General features: G+C 40.9%; 1 protein-coding gene across 2 annotated transcripts; it reads left to right on the forward strand.

Moving 5' to 3' along the window:
• The first annotated feature begins 724 nt into the window (after positions 1-724).
• On the forward strand, positions 725-18,172 carry LOC117558715 (glutamic acid-rich protein-like). Of its 2 annotated transcripts, XR_004570855.1 has the most exons (4): positions 725-1,193; positions 5,429-5,495; positions 5,580-6,173; positions 6,459-7,107. XR_004570855.1 is itself a non-coding variant. In XM_034235072.1 (2 exons), exon 2 carries the CDS (start codon positions 17,232-17,234, stop codon positions 17,802-17,804), a length of 573 nt encoding a protein of 190 aa, XP_034090963.1. In that variant the 5' UTR covers positions 725-1,193; the 3' UTR covers positions 17,805-18,172. The 2 variants fall into 2 exon arrangements, 1 of the variants encoding a protein (XP_034090963.1); XM_034235072.1 differs by lacking the exons at positions 5,429-5,495; positions 5,580-6,173; positions 6,459-7,107 and adding an exon at positions 17,232-18,172.
• Positions 18,173-19,966: the final 1,794 nt, after the last annotated feature.

Genomic DNA, 19,966 nt, shown 5'->3' on the forward strand with positions numbered 1-19,966 from the left:
AAATGGGGTCGATTTGCATATTGAGTACTTTTACTTTTGGAACTTTAATTATATTTTGATGCCAATACTTGTGTACTTTTACTTCAGTAACATCTGCAGGACTTTTACTATAACAGACTATTCCTACAGATCTGAGTCCTTCTACTTTTACTTAAGTACAAGGTCTGAGCAATTCTACTTTTAATCAAGTACAAGATCTGAATACTTCTACTTTTACTCAAGTACAAGATCTGAATACTTCTGCTTTTACTCAAGTACAAGATCTGAGTACTTCCACTTTCACTCAAGTAGCCTACAAGGTCTGAGTACTTCTACTTTTACTCAAGTACAAGATCTGAGTACTCCACCTCTGCAACTTACAATAAGTCCATCAACCACGAGAATGCAAACTCCGAACAGCACGAATGCTGCAAGAAAATTAGCTTCAGATAAGCCAAACATTTGTAGCCTAATTGCTATACAGATATTTGATTTGTGTACTGCGACCTGTTTAGCTTAATGATGTTTATTTATTTTCCCTTTTTCCTTTATGATTATTTTCTGTTTGTTATAAGTTATACTTTTTTTTTCGAAAGAGTGGTTTTATTATTGATCCAGTAGTAGGTGTTAAGGCAACGTTCGGATCCCAATCATTCTTAAAACCAAAAAGAAGAAATCCTTCCCGCTTTTATTTTGACGTCATCAAACCGCACCGGAAGTGAGGTTCCCAGCTCTTTCTAACCTGGATCGAGGTGGCGTCTCGTCGCTACGGTTCTCTCTCTCTCTGTGTTCCTGAGAAAGTGTGTGTGAGCTCCAGCACTACTGATCCATCATCTGTGTGTTTGGATAAACCTCTGAATGGACTGTGTGCTCTTTTTTCTGGAGCGTTTACCTCGGACTAAAGGAGCTAGCTTAGCATGCTAGCTGGAAACACGTTAGCAACACTAGTCAGATTGAGAGTTTGATGGACAGAGAAACGGTTTGTTTAACGGAGTTTGCAGGAAAAGGTGATCTAGTAAACATGAGTAAAGTCCAAATGCTGCTGTCGTTGAAGAAGCAGCGACTCACTGCTGCTGTTGAAGATATATTTGCTCTGTTTGAAAAAACGATAGCAGAGTACGAGGAGGAGCGGTCTCTTTCCAAAGAGGAGAACAAGAGACTCCAGAAACGACTGGACGCTGTTTTACAGCCTCAGCTTCGGATACACAGAGCAGGTCTGTTCCCTTTACCCTTAATTAACACTCTACACTCTTCAGTAGCACTTTATTATCACATTAAAAACACTTGAGATCCTTTATCAGCACTTGCTGCAGGTAGTACATCCTGAAGTAAAAGTACAAACACCACACTGTGAAAATTAATCAATGTTTATTTATACAGCCCAATATCACACATGTTACATTTGTCTCAGTGGACTTCACAGTTTGTACAGAATATCAGTATGACAATACGACACCCTCTGTCCTTAGACCCTCACATCGTACAAGGAAACACTTCCAGAGAAAACCCACAGTTTAAAGGGAAAAATGGGAGAAACCTCAGGGAGAGCAACAGAGGAGGGATCCCTCTCCCAGGACGGACAGACGTGCAATAGATGCCGTGTGTAAATTGAAAAGATAATACATTTGCAAAACACTCCATTACAAGTTAAAGTACTGCATGCATTCATATCTTATTTAAGTAAAATTATGTAAGTAGTATTAGTAGTGCTGTCAAAGTTAACGCGTTAATTTTGGCGATTAATTTTAAACATTTAATGCATACAAATTTGTTAACGCAATTAACATGGTTTTGTTTACTTCCGGTGGCGGCTGACTGCTTCTGGTGGCGGCTGACCCATAACCTTTGGTCACTTGCGCGGGCAAACGTCTATCCTAACTAAAGGAGAGTCTATGGCGGAAAGATGGATAAGGGCGGACTTTTAGGGGGAAAGTTTAATTTTCAAAAGTTGCCCGACGGCTCGTTGGACAAAACCAAGGCAATTTGCACAGTTTACAAAGCCGAATTTATTCCCACAGAAGTAGCACGTCTTTAGCGTATCACCTCAAAGCAAAACACCCTGCTGAAATTACCTCCACGGGACCTCGCCAGTCTACACTACAGGAGTGTGGCACTCGTGGGCGAATAACGAAACCTGTAAGTGAAAAGTTAACCAATTCCTTGGTTACTTGGATAGTTAAAAACTGCTGCCCAGTTAGCACAGTAGAGGATGATGGACTGAGAGAAGTCATTTGTGTTGCATCGGGAGATACCTCTTATAATTTACCCTCGAGGGGAACCATTATGTCAAGAATACACACCAGGGCTCGAGCTTAAGGTCGTCCCGGGGCCGAAAAAAATAGTGTCAGGGAGGATAACAAATTATTTTGGGACGAGAGTTAAAATAAAAATACCCTGCTAACTCTACTACAAACGGCGATTAAAATGAAACCGACTGCACGTTTTGTGTAGCACACAGTTATTAAACCTCCTTGTCAACATAAACACACACGCACAAAACATTTAGCAACCCGCGAAATAGAAATACACACGTAGCTACAGCTGTGCCGCTGGCTGTTTGCCAGCCGCCCAGCTGGCTGTGCCTGCAAATTCGCGGGTCTAGCTATGTACTACTGAGTGTGTGTATTTCGCGGGTTGAGTGATGTACAATGGCATCCCGTGGAGGAATTCTGAATTGTTTTACCGTTACATCACAAAAACGCACAGCAGAACCAGACCCTGGAGCGCCGGCCCTCTTTATTTACTTACTCCTCTTCATCCCCTATGGCAGGGGTGCCCAACCTTTTTTGAACCGAGAGCTACTTTTAAAGTTGCCAGTCTGCCGAGATCTACCAGTCCAAATCGAGAGGCGTAGCCATTACTGACAGCCTACTACCAGGTAAATACACACTTCTACTTGTATAAAACTGACCTTTGTACGATGAATACTTTATAAAATACTGCAGATCCTTTATCTTACCTCTTTCTAATCTACACACATACAAGTATTTAACTGAAGTTACACAACAGTGTTGTTGATACGGAGTTGGAGTTTATTCAGACGTCACTACAGTGGGTAATGTTTTCAAGAAGCATTGAACAGTGCTGCCACATATGACACAGGGAAAAAAGAAAAGACTCTGAACCCTTTCTTTGCCATTATATAAAAATAGTGTTGCTACAAAAGTATACATTCGGCTTACTAATAAGACAACTCAGATCTGAAGCTACACAGGAATCTGCTGCCAAAGTGCAATAAAAAAGACAAAATTAATAGAATCAAACCCTTTTTTTGTTGCATTTTAGTAGAGTATAAAAATAAATGCCTTTTAAAATAGGATGCAAGCAACACTAGTTTCTTAACCTGAATTGATAATAGACTATAATCAATTTAAACAGAACAGAACTGAATGTTTGCATTCTTATACCATTTTGTACAAAAGTTATAATGAATAAGTTCAAACAAACTAAAACTTACAGCAGATTAATAACGGTATCTAACTTGAGTTTTTATCAAAAACCTGTTGAAATGCTACTGTTATTTTTACTATCCCCAAAAAGCGCGTTAGCAGCCTCCAGGAATGCTTCTTTCACAACTTCGCCGTCTTTGAAAGACTTCATGTGTTTCGCAAGAACGTGACTGACACGATAAGATGCTCTGGAAGCAGCCTTGCTCTTGTTGTTGGGCCTGGTGAAAATGGACTGCTGTGCATTTAGCTGTCCTTTCAGGCCCCTCCCCTTTTGGAGCGTAGGGCAGAATTAGGAGGGAATTCCGTCTCGTAGCGTTTGTGGACTGTTTTGAAATGCCGCTCCTAAATTACCCTTCTTCGATAAAGCCACGCTCGCATTGCAGATGAGACAGATGGACTTTGAATTGGAATAGATACAAAAGTAATCATCCTCCCACTCGGAGTGAAAATTATATATTTTGGGCTTTTTTGCTTCTGCCATAATTGCGGTCTTGTGTGTGTGCGGACTGTCACTCCTGTTGACACGGACAACGTCAGCGAAATAGTGCCCACTGCCCACCAGCCACGCCCCGACACATGGGGTCACGCCGGCCAATCACAAAGCTTTGATGCGTTCAAGTGCATTATTCTGGCACAGGAACATTATGTTACAGGACATTAACGATAAAACAGAATGTTGTTGTTCTATTTTTAGACACATCTCGCGATCGACTGGTTGGGCACCCCTGCCCTATGGTATAAGGCTGAGAAGAGAACCCTCCATCGTATTTAGTCCTTAGCAATATGCTGCGCCTCTCTCCATGTAGGGATGGGTACCGAGCCCCGGTATTAAACGGGCCCCGGGCCGAAATTATTAAAGATAGTGGTAACGTTAAGCTCCAACGTTATCGGACTTTTTATCGGTACTGGAGACATTTAAAAAATATATGTCATATGTATTATTGCTACATACACATTATATCGCAGTTTTACTTTCGCCAACTCCGTTTCTAATATGCAATAAGACTACAACATGCGTCTATGATGTATTTTCGAGCTTTCCAATCCAGACGAGATCTCTCTCTCCCGTCTGTGTGCGAGGGGGCGGGGCCGTTTGTAAAAGTCTCCTGACTGTTACAGACTGTCATCCTGGTTAGTGGTTACTCTGGGTTCTGTCTTCAGGACAGTGTTGGATTTTTTTTGTTAATTGGATGGGACTTGATTGGATTCAATATTAGAGTAATTTTCTCATTTGTGTGTTTGTTTAAAGGAGACCTATCATGCTATATTTAAATGATATAGTGTATGACCATACCTATATAAGGTATATTTATACATTTTATTTTTCAAAATACCAAACAGATCATTTTTTAGCCATGCCTCGTTTCGCTCATTTTCGCTCTATTCCAAGCCTGTCTTTGAAAATTCTGAGCAGCAGCTGACCACGCCCCCCTGCAGAAGAGCAGGGCATGAGCCGGTGAGAGTCACGTTACCATGCTTGCTGTGATTACGAGTGTGGAATAAACATGTCATCTCAGAGCAATGCATGTGTTCAAGCGTATTATCAATTTGATCCAGAGACTGACCCTGAAGCAGCGGAGGTTTTGGTGGAGGTGAAAACATCTCGGTTGCAGCAGGACGTTTCTGAATGGTTAGTTGACAAGCTGTGTCCCTATTTATTTTACTCTGTTACGATGCGTGCTACTTATTCCGTTCATATTTTGGCTAATTAGCAAGAATGCAATGTGTACAGTTTATAACTTAGAGTTTGTAACGCAAAAACAGCAATACATATATATATATTTATAAAGGGAGACATTCATATTTTCAGCATATATACAATGGCCTCATTGCGTTTATGAATAGTTTACAGTCCTTTTCTTCCAACATCGTGCAACAACCGTTGGAAAGTTCAATAACTTAGGGTGATAAAAAGTATAACTCCAACAACACCTCAGTTGTCAGCAATGTGTGTAGTTTCATGTGTTTTTAAAAGCTCAGTTATTGACTTCTTTCTACAGGTGTACATGTGTAAATTGCGCCACGATGCCTTCTGAACGGAGAATGTGCTGCATGGAGATACCACAGGTAACATTTTTGATAGCTTCACTAAGTTGTCTGTTTAGAGAATACATTTTTCACATGTCATTCAATATATGTTTATCACACTAGACTGGACGTCTGTCAACAACGATAATTATTTGGGCGTCACAGCGCATTTCATTGAACAAGACTGGACTCTGCAGTCGTTTGCACTTACTGTGAGTAAAACCGAGGAGCGACATTATGCCGAGGCATGTGCTAACCTTTTCTGGATGTTGCAAACGAATGGGAAATCAAGGAAAAGTTGACCACACTCGGCACTGACAGCACTCGTAACATGGTAGCTGCCGCGAGTCTACTTCCATTTCAATACCTGCCTTGCATGGCCCACAGTCTGCAAAGAACGGTCACAGTCTCACTTAAAAACAGTGGATTTGAAAGTGTTCTGGCCAAATGTCGCAAGATTGTCGGGCACTTTAAACATTGTCCATCTAACGCTCAGGAATTAAACGAAGAGCAAGTTGCACACGGACTTAAGCAAGAATCACTTGCTCAGGACGTTGCAACAAGATGGAATTCTACGCTGGAGATGGTAAAGAGGATGCAGAGAAACAAATCTCCACTGACCACTACCCTGGCGCAGCAAAAGAGCAAGGTTGCCATGGTGACTGACCCGGAGCTTGCCAAACTGCAAAAGCTGGAGGAACTACTTGAACCTTGCAAGTAAGTTATTTATTTCTTGTTTCTCCTCCCTCTCTTTCTTCCTATCTCCTGTGTACAGTATATGTGTACCGTTTTCTCTCCCTCCCTCTCTCTCCATCTCGTGTGTGTGTATGTTGTTTTCTCTCTCTCCCTCTCTCTTTCACCTGTGTGTGTATGCTTCTCTCACTCACACCTGTGTGTGTGTGCTTCTCTCACTCACACCTGTGTGTGTGTGCGTGCACTGGTTCTCTGTGTTGTTAATAAAGATTTACTGAAATGTTTAACACCTTGTGCTTTCCATTGCAGATATGTGACTGAACTGCTGGGGGGGAGCAGTATGTCTCCTGTTCAGTGGTCTTGCCAGCCTTACGCCACTTGTGCAGAGTTATGGAGCCCTCAGGTGATGATCCAGTTTATGTTCTGAGGTTCAAGAAGGCCTTTACCACAGACCTAGCTCAACGGAAGGATAGCACCAACCTCAAATGGCTGAAGATCACTACTTCCCTTGACCCTAGGTTTAAAGACCTTAAGTGCCTTACAAAAGATGAAAGGAGTGAGGTGTGGGCTTCAGTACGCGACCTGATGATGAGAGACACACGTGCACAACAACCACCTGCTGAGACAACAGAGGAGCCGTCACCAAAGGAGAGGAGGAGGATGTCCATCTTGCTGTGTTCTTCTGATTCAGATACAGATGACAAGGAGGAGTCCATAGAGCATTGTCTGGATCGCTACAAAGCAGAGCCAAAAATGGACATAGAGGGGTGTCCACTACAATGGTGGTCAAAGAGAGAGGGAGCACATGCCAGGCTGGCACCCATTGCACGCAAGTACCTGTCAACCCCTGCAACCACAGTGCCTTGTGAGAGGTTGTTCTCACTCTCAGGCCACATCGTACAAAAGAAGCGAGCTTCTTTGTCCCCTCATAACGTAAACAAACTGGTATGCCTCAGTAACTGGCTAAATGTAAAGAAGGACAAAAGTAAATCATGTCTATGGAGTGAAAAATGTTCAATGTTCTGAATTATTTTTTGTATTTGCACTGAGCATATGTGCACCTTAAGCCATTAAAATGGTCTTTGAATTTAAATATACTTTCTCTGTGTTTATTCTACATTAATTTGATGATTTTACATAACTAAATATTCATTATAAGCTTCAGTCTTAAGTAGAAAAATGCAATTAATTTATTGATAGATTAATCGCGATTAATTACAGAAATGTGTGCGATTAATTAGTTAATTTTTTTTAATCTATTGACAGCCCTAATTATTAGACGCATGTACTTTATTATAATAATTAAAATGTATTACGGTAGAGCAAACCTACCGAAATAAATATATTTATAAAAATACATACATTGAATAATATGCCATTTAATTTACTGATTTAAATATTACCCATACATGTAGGCACTAGTTGGTTAATGTGACATACTTGATACTTTAGTTTTTTAATGTGCTTCTTTATTCACCTTTTATTTTTAAATGTGTAAAAGAAAAGAAAAACAAACACTTTGGATTAATTCAAATTGCGGGAGAATAATTCATAAAGAAATCAATTAATAAATATGTTCAATAATAAATTAAACACATCTAAAATGTTACTTGATAAAGAATAGGGGAACTAGTACAAAGGTCATTAAAAAACATTAATGTAAAATCTCATCAATGAATTATTGCCAACATGTATTTATAATATATTCTGTATATGTATGTATGCATGTATGTATATATATATTCACAGAATATATATTTTGAGAGAGATATACACTAGTATTAGACGCAGTCAAACGTTTGGACACATCTTCTCATTCAAGATTTTTATTTATTTAAATTGGTTCTACTTTTTAGATTTATACTGAAGACATCAAAACAATAAAAGAACACATCGACTAGAATGATCTAGTAAACAAAAAAGTGTTAAAAAATCTAGAATATGATTTATATTTAGCTGGCTACTGCAGAAGGCTGTGGTAGCCATGCTGGTTAAGGGTGCCTTGAATTCTGAATAAATCACCAACGGTGACACCAGCAAAGCCCCCCACCACCATCTCACCTCCTCCATGCTTCACGGTGGGATCCACTCATGCAGAAACCATCCGCTGACCTTCTCTGCTGTGCTCACAGAGACACGGAGGTTGGAACCAAAAATCTCTAATTTGGCCCCATCAGACCAAAGTACAGATTTCACTGGTCTAATGTCCAATCCTTGTGTTTCTTGGCCCAAACAATTCTCTTCTTCTTGATGTTCATCCTCAGTAGTGGATCTTTGCAGCAATTGGACCATGAAGGCCTAATTCATACTTTGTCCTCTAACAGTGCATGTTAAAGGTCCCATGTCATGCTTTTCCTGTTATTACCTGTCCCCAGGGTTGGGTTGTAACGGAATACATGTAACAGCATTACGTAATCAGAATACAAAAATCAAGTAACTGTATTCAGCTCGCGTTACATTTGAAAAACGAGTAATCTGATTACAGTTACTTTCGTAAACCTGAAGTGAATACATTTTGGATTACTTATTGGAATTATTGGTGGAAAGATTTCCTCACAACATTTAATATTCATTACTAAAGGTACAGCCGAATCATCGCAGCGCACAAAACCTATTACCACCGCAGATGGACCAAAAAAAGGGAGCGTTTGAAAAAAAATTGCGGGTCCGCTCAGTGAAACAATAACAACGAAACATGGAGGAACAAAAGTCTGCGTTTAAATCGTGTGTGTGTGTGGTTAAAACACATCAGCCTGCGGTTGTGCTTTAGCCTTTCTAATGATTCTGAAGGTAAACACAGTGAAGGCGGTGCGTGAAAGGCACAGCGCGCTCCTCTTCTCAGAGGCTGAGTTAACCCTCCCGCTGCCTCCTGGTGCTGCAGAGATTTCATGAAGTGAAGGAGGTGTTCCTTCTATAAAAATGCTGTGGGCAGCAGATACTGTGAGTGTCACGGACATGAATTCATAGATCAAGGCAGACTGGTGCACACACTCTCCTGTTTTGCCAATCCGGTGCTTAAACAAATATAGCTCTAAACCCCTGGCCGAAATGTCCTTAAAATGAAGTCCGAGTTCAACATTTTAATTAATGTCCTGCCAACACTGGCAGGACAGAAGGCGACACGCCCGTTCTAAGCCGTGTCCCTCACTCCTCACACATCCCAAGCTACATCCCCAAAAAGTGTATTATGTTGTTACAGATGTTATGTTTCAGTTGTGCTCTTGATAAGCCATTAAAACAGTAAAAAGTCGTTCAGTTTCCTTTTGCTTTTTGTGTCTCCTGTTCACCAAAACATACCCATCTGTGATGGAAAAAGAAAGTAATCCAAAAGTAATCTAAAATTAATCTGATTACTTTTTAAAGACACGTAACTGTAACTGTATTCGGATTACTTTCAGAGCCATGTAATCAGTAATCAGTAACTGATTACATTTACAAAGTAACCCTCCCAACCCTGCCCATCCCCTAGGGAGGGTCCGTGGTTTTCTACACAGACCCTCACTATTGCGTTAAGCGTGTTGTAACTTCCGGTCGTTGTTGTCACCTCCGGGTATCCTGTGTGCCTGTTCTGCTGCTGATAGCTTATATGATCTTAACTTAAATCGATCGTTTTAAAACTCTTGTTCAAGGCAACTGCCTCACGTTGTAATCACACGTTACTACAGCTTAAGCACTCACAACTCTCCTTCTTTTAGCGACTGTAACTCCACAGTTGCCTACACTCTTTTCGGGTTTGCTAACGGTAGCTACTTTAGCTTGATAGCTAAACCATGGCTCTTTCCCCACCCTCGGGTGCTATTTCCTGCTCTAACTGTCTCATGTTTGGTTATTCCCCTACCTCCTTTACTGGTACCGATACCGAAATTAAATTATTTTTTCCAAAACATTTTTTTCAATAACTTTTGGAAATAAATAAATACATGTTCAAATAAGTATAGAAACCAAGTCGAATTTGTCAAATGTATTGAACTGGTGATCACAGTTTGACAGCTATAGGCCTACAGCTTTCATGTGCTGAGGCGATTCACAATCAGGCCAGCTGTAGAGAAGACCCTCTCAGCTGGAACGGAGGTTGCGGGTATAGTATGTATATAAGTTTAATTTGGCATAGTTTGCACTCTACACCGCACTCACTAACCTGGTCGAAATATTTCCACACATTACTCCTTTTTGACGCCGTCTGTTGTCTCTCCTGTCAAAATGTCTATGTACTTTGCCGCCACACACAGTTGCCAAGCAGCGCTTATTGTTGTTTAGGATGGCCACTCATGTGTCGCGAGTGTTGACAGGGGGCGGGGGAGCACGCTCATGAACTGTTAGCGCCGGAACCTCGCAACGGCTGCGGAGCGCATTTGGGCATAAGATGAGGTTTGAGTCTGCGTGATCGCGTGTAGGGAGGGGCAGCAGCCATAATCATTAGCTAGAACTAGCTAGATCTGATGGATTTCGACATAAACGCGAGTGAAGTATAACCAGAACGCGAGAGAGAGAGATCAGCACCTGCAGCTCTGCCCGCTGTGAGGGACCGGCAAAAGGGAAGTGCTCACTATCACAGATTTTTCAGATTTGTGAACAATATTTGAGAGAAATGGTTATTTTGTGTATATAGAAAATGTTTTAGATCTTTGAGTTCATCTCATGAAAAATGGGAGCAAAAACAAAAGTGTTGCGTTTATATTTTTGTTCAGTGTATATTGATTCTGACTTTTCTACATCCAGCTCATAGGTTTATCATTACTTTGAGAAAAAAGATTATTAATTTAACCCTTTTAGAAGGGAAGATATGGTCATTTGTTCTGGGAATGTCATTTTCGAGCCTGAGACCTGAAAAACAAGCTCAGGGCTAAACAGGTTAATAGATGAGAATAAGAATAATGCAAGATTTCTTTACAGCACTGCAGCCAGGCTGGCAGAGAGCCACAGCTCGATTGAGCCTTCTATTCCCATAGCACTCAGTAGTACCTCTTGCCTTAGACCATTATAGTGTTATCAACAACTCCCGGAAACGTAAATTCTAATATTACACTAGATAGTAAATTAGAATTATTTTCAGCCATAAACCTTGAACAATTAAATTCAATGATTCTCTTCTAAACCATCAACGTGGTAAAAGCTGTTAAAGGAAGTTTTTCCATTAATTAGCACTTCTTTATTAAATATTATGAATATGTCTTTATTATCAGGTTATGTTCCACAATCATTCAAAGTAGCAGTGATAAAACCTCTTCTTAAAAAGCACAACCTCGATCCAGAGGTTCTAGCCAACTATAGACCTATTTCTAATCTTTCGTTCCTCTCAAAAAATTCTCAAGAAAGCGGTCGCCAAACAGTTGTTGTGATTACTTAAAAAACAATAATTTATTTGAAGATGTTCAGTCTGGCTTTAGAACACATCATAGCACAGAGACAGCTCTGGTTAAAGCCACAAATGACCTTCTAATAACCTCAGACAAAGGACTTGTCTCTATTCTTGTCTTGGCTCTATCTCATTGCTGCATTTTATACTATCGACCATGATATCCCTATTGCAAAGACTAGAGCACTTAGTTGGCATAAAAGGGAACTGTTTAGGCTGGTTTAGGTCCTATCTATCTGAACGCTCTCAATTTGTATGTGTCAACGATTAATCTTCCATGCAAACCAAAGTTAGTCATGGAGTGCCACAGGGCTCAGTGCTTGGACATATTTTGTTCACATTATATATGCTTCCATTAGGCAATATTATAAGGAATCATTCTGTAAATGTTCATTGTTATGCGGATGATAGTCAACTATATTTATCAATCAAGCCTGATGAAATGAATCATCTAAATAAAATTCAAGACTGCCTCAAGGTATTGTTGTCACAATAACAATATTTTGGTTTTGATACCGATACCAAGTCAAGAATTGCGATTCCGATTATTTTTCGATACTTTTCTTAAAAAAAGGGAAAGTCTTAAATGTAATTATTGTGCTTTATTTCACACCAGAACCATAACCATAACACAAACGTTTAAACAATGAGAACAATAAATAAAAGAAATGACAATAATTCGTATTAAATAAAAAATAAGCATCATCTCAAACTACTTTTTTGTCAAAATAGATTTGTATATTAAACAACAGAAATGACATTCAACACAATGAGGTCTCCGACAAAAAATAGAACATAACCTCACTGTCAGAGATATAGCTAAAATACTTCCAATTTTCGCTTCTGGCGTCTTTTTTGTCAACAAGCTGAGGCGCAGTGGCAGTTGCACTCCCACTTGCAGCCATGCTTCTCGTTTTCTCACATGCTCTGGCAGCTAGCGCGTGCACGAGAGAGGGGAGGCACTTAGAGCGTGCTTGAGAGGGGATGGACTGCAGGCACGGCTGCAGTGCAGGGAGTGGAAGCAGAGCGCTGAACACACAAGTAACGGCGCTTTCTCACCGGAGTACTTTTCCCCGTCATTCTTAAAGTACCGATACTAATGAAACGGAGGAATCGTAACGTTTTTAACGGCAGGGTATCGCGGTACCTTTCAAGTATCGGTACACCGTGCAACACTAAAACAAAATGACATTCCCAGAACAAATGACCATATCTTCCTTCTAAAAGGGTTAAATTAATAATCTTTTTTCTCAAAGTAATGATAAACCTGTGAGTTGGATGTAGAAAGTCAGAATCAATATAGATGTTTTTTTATTTGAAAAGAAAATTCAGATTGAACATGGTAAAAAAACTGTAAATTATAGTGTCCGTCAAAAAATATGTTGTACTTATAGTGAAAACTAACCTTGATGATGGGTTAGTAGACTAAAAGCTTTATGAATCCAAAGTACAACATATAATAATTACCCTGTATCAAGATTGATGCAAAACAAGTGATATTGACCTTTTTAGACAGATTTAGCAAAAAAAACCCTCTCTGGCGCCATTTGGGTGGATTTTCCATATCTCTGGCCCCCTTGTTCAATTTTGACATGTGACATCTCTTTTGACCGTTAGAGCCAATAGAATCCAAGGGAAATCGTCCCGCACACACTCATGTTAAAAAAAGGTTGCATCTCTGTGCATGCTAGCTTGTAGCAGAGGGGAAAATATCGCTGCTCTGATATCAAGCTACGGAAAAGCTGTTTTATTGCTTATGGATAATCAGAACATTTCAAAGGGGACGCAGTCACATTGGATTAACCTATGGATTAACTACACCATCGTTTTGATCGTTTTAATGCCATTGAAGACCAGTTTAGACCAGACAAAGACGAAGGTAAGCCATGTTAGCACTGTGGGCTACCTAGCGCCACTTGTTTTGATGTACGTTTTTGTTGATAACGTCGAGAGTTTGTATCTTTCAGTGTTGAAGTGGGCACCGTTAGATTCTGTGTCTCCTTGCGATCATAAACCGATGTGTTGGATGTGCACCTAGGGAAATAATAATAAGGAATAATAATAAGGGAGCTAGGAGTGATTATCGGTGCAGTAATAGGTTAGCATTTTCCGCTCAGGGGTCATTTAGATGCTTCTTATGAGACTTGTGTTTTGTTTTGGTAAAAATGGTTTGTATCGTCAGTTAGCTGAGATTATTCCCGTTAATCTGGTATAACACATTAATAGGTTCTTAAATTTAAGATTTCCTGAGACACCGTGTCGTGACCACATTACCTACCTGTTCTGGCTGCCTTACACTGGCTCCCTATAGAACATAGGATAGAATTTAAAATTCTTCTTCTCGCCTACAAAGCCCTTAATGGGCAGGCGCCATCTTACCTTAAAGAACTCATTATAACCCTACTGTCCAACTAGGGCATTGCGTTCCAAGAATGCAGGGTGGTTGGTTGTTCCTAGAGTCTCTAAAGTACAATGGGAGCCAGAGCCTTTTCTTATCAAGCTCCACATTTGTGGAATCAGCTTCCAGTTTGTGTTCGGGAGGCGGCAAGACACCCTATCCGTTTTTAAGAGTGCGCTTAAGACCTTCCTTTTGATAAAGCTTATAGTTAGGGCTGATTAGATTCAGCCCCTAGTTTTGCTGCTATAGGCTTAGTTTTGTCGAGGGACACCTTACTTCTTCCTTCTCTCTGTCTGTACCTGTGTACTCTCCATGTTCCGAATAACCCAGCTTCCCCAAATTTTCTTTTTGGTGTCTATCTACGGCGGGATCCTGAGTCGTGGCCTGATCCTGTTGCTGTGGTCCTGAGTCCTGGATCGCAAGCCCTGGATTCTTGAGTCGTGGCTGTGCCTGTTGCTGTGGTCCTGGATCATAAGTCCCTGGGTGGATATAGATACATTTGTATTAATTGGGGATAAACCCCTTGAGATGCACATCTCATTTTCAAGGGGGTCCCGACAATAGCAACAACTTACAGACATACATAAACAAAAAAGACCAAAATGCAAAACATGACACACAAGACAAACCACATATAGTCCTGTTAAGTAAAATTCACGCAATGCACACAATCATTACAATTTGAGACAGTTTGAGCAAATCAGTTTCATCAATATCAGTTAATAACAAGTACAGAACCAGTTTGAAAGTGAGATAACAAATGCATGTTTAAAATATATCCAATGATGCAAGAGATCTAATAGCAGTAGGTAAAGTATTCCAGTCTGTTGGGGTGCTTTGAAAATGAACGCTCTTCTGCCAATCAATTTTTTTTGCAGAGGGGACAGAGAAATAAAATCTGAACAGAATGTCTAACTTGATGATTTGGGTGAGTAGGTACAAAATACTGCTTTAATTAAGGGGGGATAGTTAAGATAAATGCATTTAAATATCAGCTGATATCCTCGTGGATTCATCTTCTTATTATAGACACACATGTATTTCCAAACATTTGGACTACCTATGTTGTAAATGTATTATCTTTTCAATTTACACATGGCATCTATTGGCACGTCTGTCCGTCCTGGGAGAGGGATCCCTCCTCTGTTGCTCTCCCTGAGGTTTCTCCCCATTTTCCCCTTTAAACTGTGGGTTTTCTCCGGAAGTTTTTCCTGTACGATGTGAGGGTCTAAGGACAGAGGGTGTCGTATTGTCATACTGATATTCTGTACAAACTGAAAGTCCACTGACACAAATGTAACATTTGTGATATTGGGCTGTATAAATAAACATTGATTGATTGATTATGGTGTGTTATGTAGCTTTTTCTGCAAACGGTCTGCAAAATCACCAAACCCTCAAAGTACACCCTGTAGCGAGTAAAACTCAAACACAGAAAAGACATGTCTATTGTTACGACCCGCCCTCTACTCCGTGGTAGTGGCTTGTGGGGATCTGCAACATAAAATAATGCACGCAAAAACCAGTACTTGATAACGATCATTTATTGAAGTACAGCCGTTTACTCACACAAGCAATCTGGCAAACGAAAAGAGGTCTGGAGGACTGGCCAAAGAAACAACAGAATGAGGGAACCTGAGCCAGCTACACCACGGGCCGTAGGACCCAGAGTTTGCCTCCCCTAACCAGAAATCAAATAAATACCCTATGGGAAACAAAATAAAGCGTGCCGCAGGGAGACAGAAAAGACAACAAGGAGGGGAGCACATAACATCTTATGCTGCCCCAGAAGCCTCGTTAGAGATTTTTCTTTTTCCATTTTTCCTTCCGGGGCATACTGTCGTAACGAAGTCCAAATGGACCAATCCGCGGAGCTTCACACCACACACACACACACACACACACACACACAACACTCACTCACACAACACTCACTCACCCTGATCTTTTCTCAGCCGCGGTGCTGCGCGGAGCTCCTTACACAAACACACTCAAACCCAGGCTGTCTCGCAGACCCCACGCAGGCAACCAGGAAACGACACCAGTAATCCAGCTCCACACTGTCTGCTCCTCGAGCCTCAAATGGGCGGTAGCAGCGAGGCCCTGCAACATCCCGCCAACACTGCACCCTGACCCAACGCAGCATCATCATCTGTTTGTCATTACTGGGTGTCAGTTTCTGGTTGCTAACAAAACGCCATTGTAACACATAAACACTGATGTTCGCTGTAAAACGGTGGTGGACTCAGTTAAAACAGAGTGGGCGAGCTGACCAATCAGAGCACAGTGGGCTCATAGGGAGGGGAGGGGGGGGCAGGAGCTCCAACAAGGCGTGTAGGACAGAGAGTGAATACACATACCAGTACACAATCCACTGGACGTTTCGGTTGCTTTTCAACGTTTATTTCCAGCAAAACATAAACAAAATACGAAAACAATATTTAACATAAACTTAAACCGCAGATCCTAATAATCTGTATTTGACTAAGTATAAGGTTGCGTCTGTGTGTCAATGACGGTATTGCTGCTGCCTGCTGCTCTCCCGTCACACACCACACCTCCAACTTAAAGCCTTAGCCCCGCCCCCTTCACCTGAGCAAAGCACACCTCTCACTGAAACAGAAAAATGCATTAATAAAGGTTCCAAATAAATCAAAACAAAATAAACTTAAAATGCGGCTCCTACACACATTTAAAATAAACAAAAAACATTGAATGAGGTGTCCAAACTTTTGACTGGTACTGTATATAAAAAACACACATTTTAATATTTAGTAGGTTCCCTCATCTATAATCATTTATACAAGCGCAACTTTGAACATGTACAGCAGTAAAATGCAACATAGTCAAATAATCAAGAAACATCATAAATTGAAAACTGACAGGGAACATTTTACTGCACCATCATTACTTTACATAAGAAGGTACCATAAAATGTTCTGTTAATACTTGCATACTTTTACTTAAATAAAGTTTGAATGCAGGATTTTAATTTGTAACAAGAGTATTTTAATTTTATACTGTAGGCGTAGTGTATCTCTGAACGATCCCAAATACAATTCCCTTGTTACATTGCAGCTAGTGCTACGCCAGAAGACAAAAAACCCTTTTTCATTTTAACTGGAAGTGGAAAGGGGGATGGGCTACATAAGGTGAATTGAGACAACACAAATACGCAATAGGCAGGACTAAGAAAGATAATGTGAAAATATAAAAACAAAGGCATTAATTAGGGCTGCAAAATGTCTCCCATGTGAATGGTGATTAGATTTTTAAATGCTAACACTTAACACAGTTTGTTCTGACTGTGATTCCTGTTTCCCTGCAGATGTCCCAGCTGCTGGTGGGGGTTAAAGAAGAGCTTCTCCCTGACCAGCAGGAGTGGAGCACCAGTCTGGACCAGGAGGACCCAGAGCCCCCCCCACCCATTAAGCAGGAACAGGAGGAACTCAGGATCAGTCAGGAGGGAGAGCAGCTTCAGGAGCTGGAGGAGGCTGATATCACCAAGTCCACTTTCACTCCTGACCCTGTGAAGAGTGAAGATGATAAAGAGAAACCTGAGTCCTCACAGCCTCATCAAAGACAAACTGAACACATGGAAACAGAAGCTGATGGAGATGACTGTCGAGGACCAGAACCAGCCAGGAACTCAGATCCAGAGAGCAGTTTACAAACAAAGACTGAGGACGACACAGAAGAGTCTTCTGAACCTGACACTGGAGACTCTTCTGAACCTGACAATGAAGACAGTGCTGTTTGGAAAGATACCAGAGAACCTGCATCAGCCTCAAACTCACTGAAAAATAGACATGAATCTGTCAGTGATCCACGATGTAGTGCTGAAAATAAACTATTCAGCTGCTCACTTTGTACCAAATATTTTGCACAGAGTGGAAATTAAAAAAACACATGAGAGTCCACACCGGAGAGAAAACCATTCACCTGCTCAGTCTGTAAGAAAGCTTTTTCACAGAGTGGAAGTGTAAAGGCACACATGAGAGTCCACACAGGAGAGAAACCATTCACCTGTACAGTCTGTAAGAAAGCTTTTTCACAGAGTAGAAAGTTTAAAAAGAACACATGAGAGTCCACACAGGAGAGACACCACACAGCTGCGTCAGTCTGTACAAAACGGTTTTCACGGAGTGATCGTTTAAAGACACACATGAGGGTCCACACAGGAGAGAAACCATTCAGCTGCTCAGTCTGTAAGAAATATTTTGCAATGAAAAGAGATGTAAAACGACACATGAGCGTCCACACAGTAGAGAAACCCACAGCTGCTCAGTCTTAAAAAAACATTTCACGGAGTGATAATTTAAAGACACACATGAAGAGTCCACACAGGAGAGGAAAAAATAGAGCTTCAATGTTTGTGGACAAAAAGATTTGAATGGCATAATCGTTTCAAAAAGACACAAGTGTGTTGGTCGTCAGCTGCTTCTATAACCTTAAGGGAATCATTTGTCTATTTTGTATCCTGATGACCTAATGACCGTTACATGTAATACATTACTCCCTAAGCCTGATTTCACCCACCTGCAAGTAGCGTCTTAATGCAAATGTTTGTAAAGTGATGCTAGAAGACCAAAAACGTGCTGTTGTGTGCCTCCAATCTGCAGGATGGTGTCTGTACTCAAAAGATTGTTATGAAATCAGAGCTTCACTCTGTGTTTTGTTGTCTTAACGCCAAACAGAGCGATATGTCCTTCTTGCCGCAGTGATGCAAATTAGTCGCTTTTCGGCCCACTCCCGCTTTTTAAAACGCTGATTTGGGTGACCTTGTGTAATTCGTGGAGAACCGAAGAGTTTTTCCGTGTTGGGGGGGGATGTCCGTCCGTCTTCGACGGACTGGACCGGGACAACTTCTCACTTCAAAAAGAAGAGATCTAGATTGCAAAATAATTAAACAAGCGAGTGTGCCTGTTTTTTCCTGGCCAGGAACAGGTTCCTTGAAGACAACACGAGCGTAACGTGTCCTTCACGTGGTTATGTCTCCTCTGACAGGATTGTAGACTAGAGTGCTGACGGAGAGCACGGAACACACGCTCCAGCTCTTCAAATATTGCAGTACCCATAAGGAGCCGTACACATGCCGCAGCGTTTGCGTGGCTGTGGTCTTTAGTTGTAAGCACAGTGGCGATCTGTTGTTTTAGCATCTGGTTAGCTAGCTATTGCTAATTAAATTTAAAGAGCTTTTCTACAACATGAAAGAAAGGCCAAATGAATGGGCTGTGATTCTAGTTTTTTTTAAGCAGAGGTTGAGTTCAATCATTTGTACGGCCCTCGGAGGATGTTGTAAAATTTGAAAGGAAAAAGGTTCCCCACCCCTTTTGTAATAATAATAAAAAACCCTTGGATTTATAACTTAACATCTCTGTCTCCTATTGATCTGAGTATATTATAAAGAATAGCCAGTTAATTGAAGCATTAGGCACAGGCCTTTGTCAGATGGTATATTACGCTGGTTTTTTTCTGTTTAGAATAGTTCTCTCTTTTTTCACCATACCTGTGTTTGCATCCACTGCTTGTCCAGCAGATGGCATACATGTTACAATCATCCAGTTCCAACTTTCATCCATGTATTAATGATTCAAAACAGCAATGTTTAAGATATGGCTAGTAATTGACTATTTCAACAGAATGTGAAGAGGTTACAGTCCTTGAGGCCATGTCCAATATGTTTATGTTTTGTTTGATCAAATCTACTGAAATGAGCTTTCAATGACTAAATTACTCTTAATTACTGTCATTACATCATGGGTTTGTATTGCAATATTAGAATGCATAAAACCCAACTTTATTTCTTCCAAGTTGCGGGTGTTCATTGTTTAGAAGTCCGCTGTGTTTTCATCCAAGCTTCCACTTCGTGCTCCGATAATGCTGGAAAGTATCTGTTGTATGCTTTACCTGCTCCAGTAACAAAAGTGTCATTCACTGGACAGAGACAAGAGATAGGGATGGATCCAGAGGAGAACCAGAAGATAGTCCGTATAGAGCAGGGGTTCTCAAAGTGCGGCCCGCGGGCCATTGGCGGCCCTAGGAAATGTTTTCTGGCGGCCC

The sequence above is a fragment of the Gymnodraco acuticeps genome, unplaced genomic scaffold (genome assembly GCF_902827175.1).
Source record: "Gymnodraco acuticeps unplaced genomic scaffold, fGymAcu1.1, whole genome shotgun sequence".
In the NCBI taxonomy this organism is placed as follows: domain Eukaryota; kingdom Metazoa; phylum Chordata; class Actinopteri; order Perciformes; family Bathydraconidae; genus Gymnodraco; species Gymnodraco acuticeps.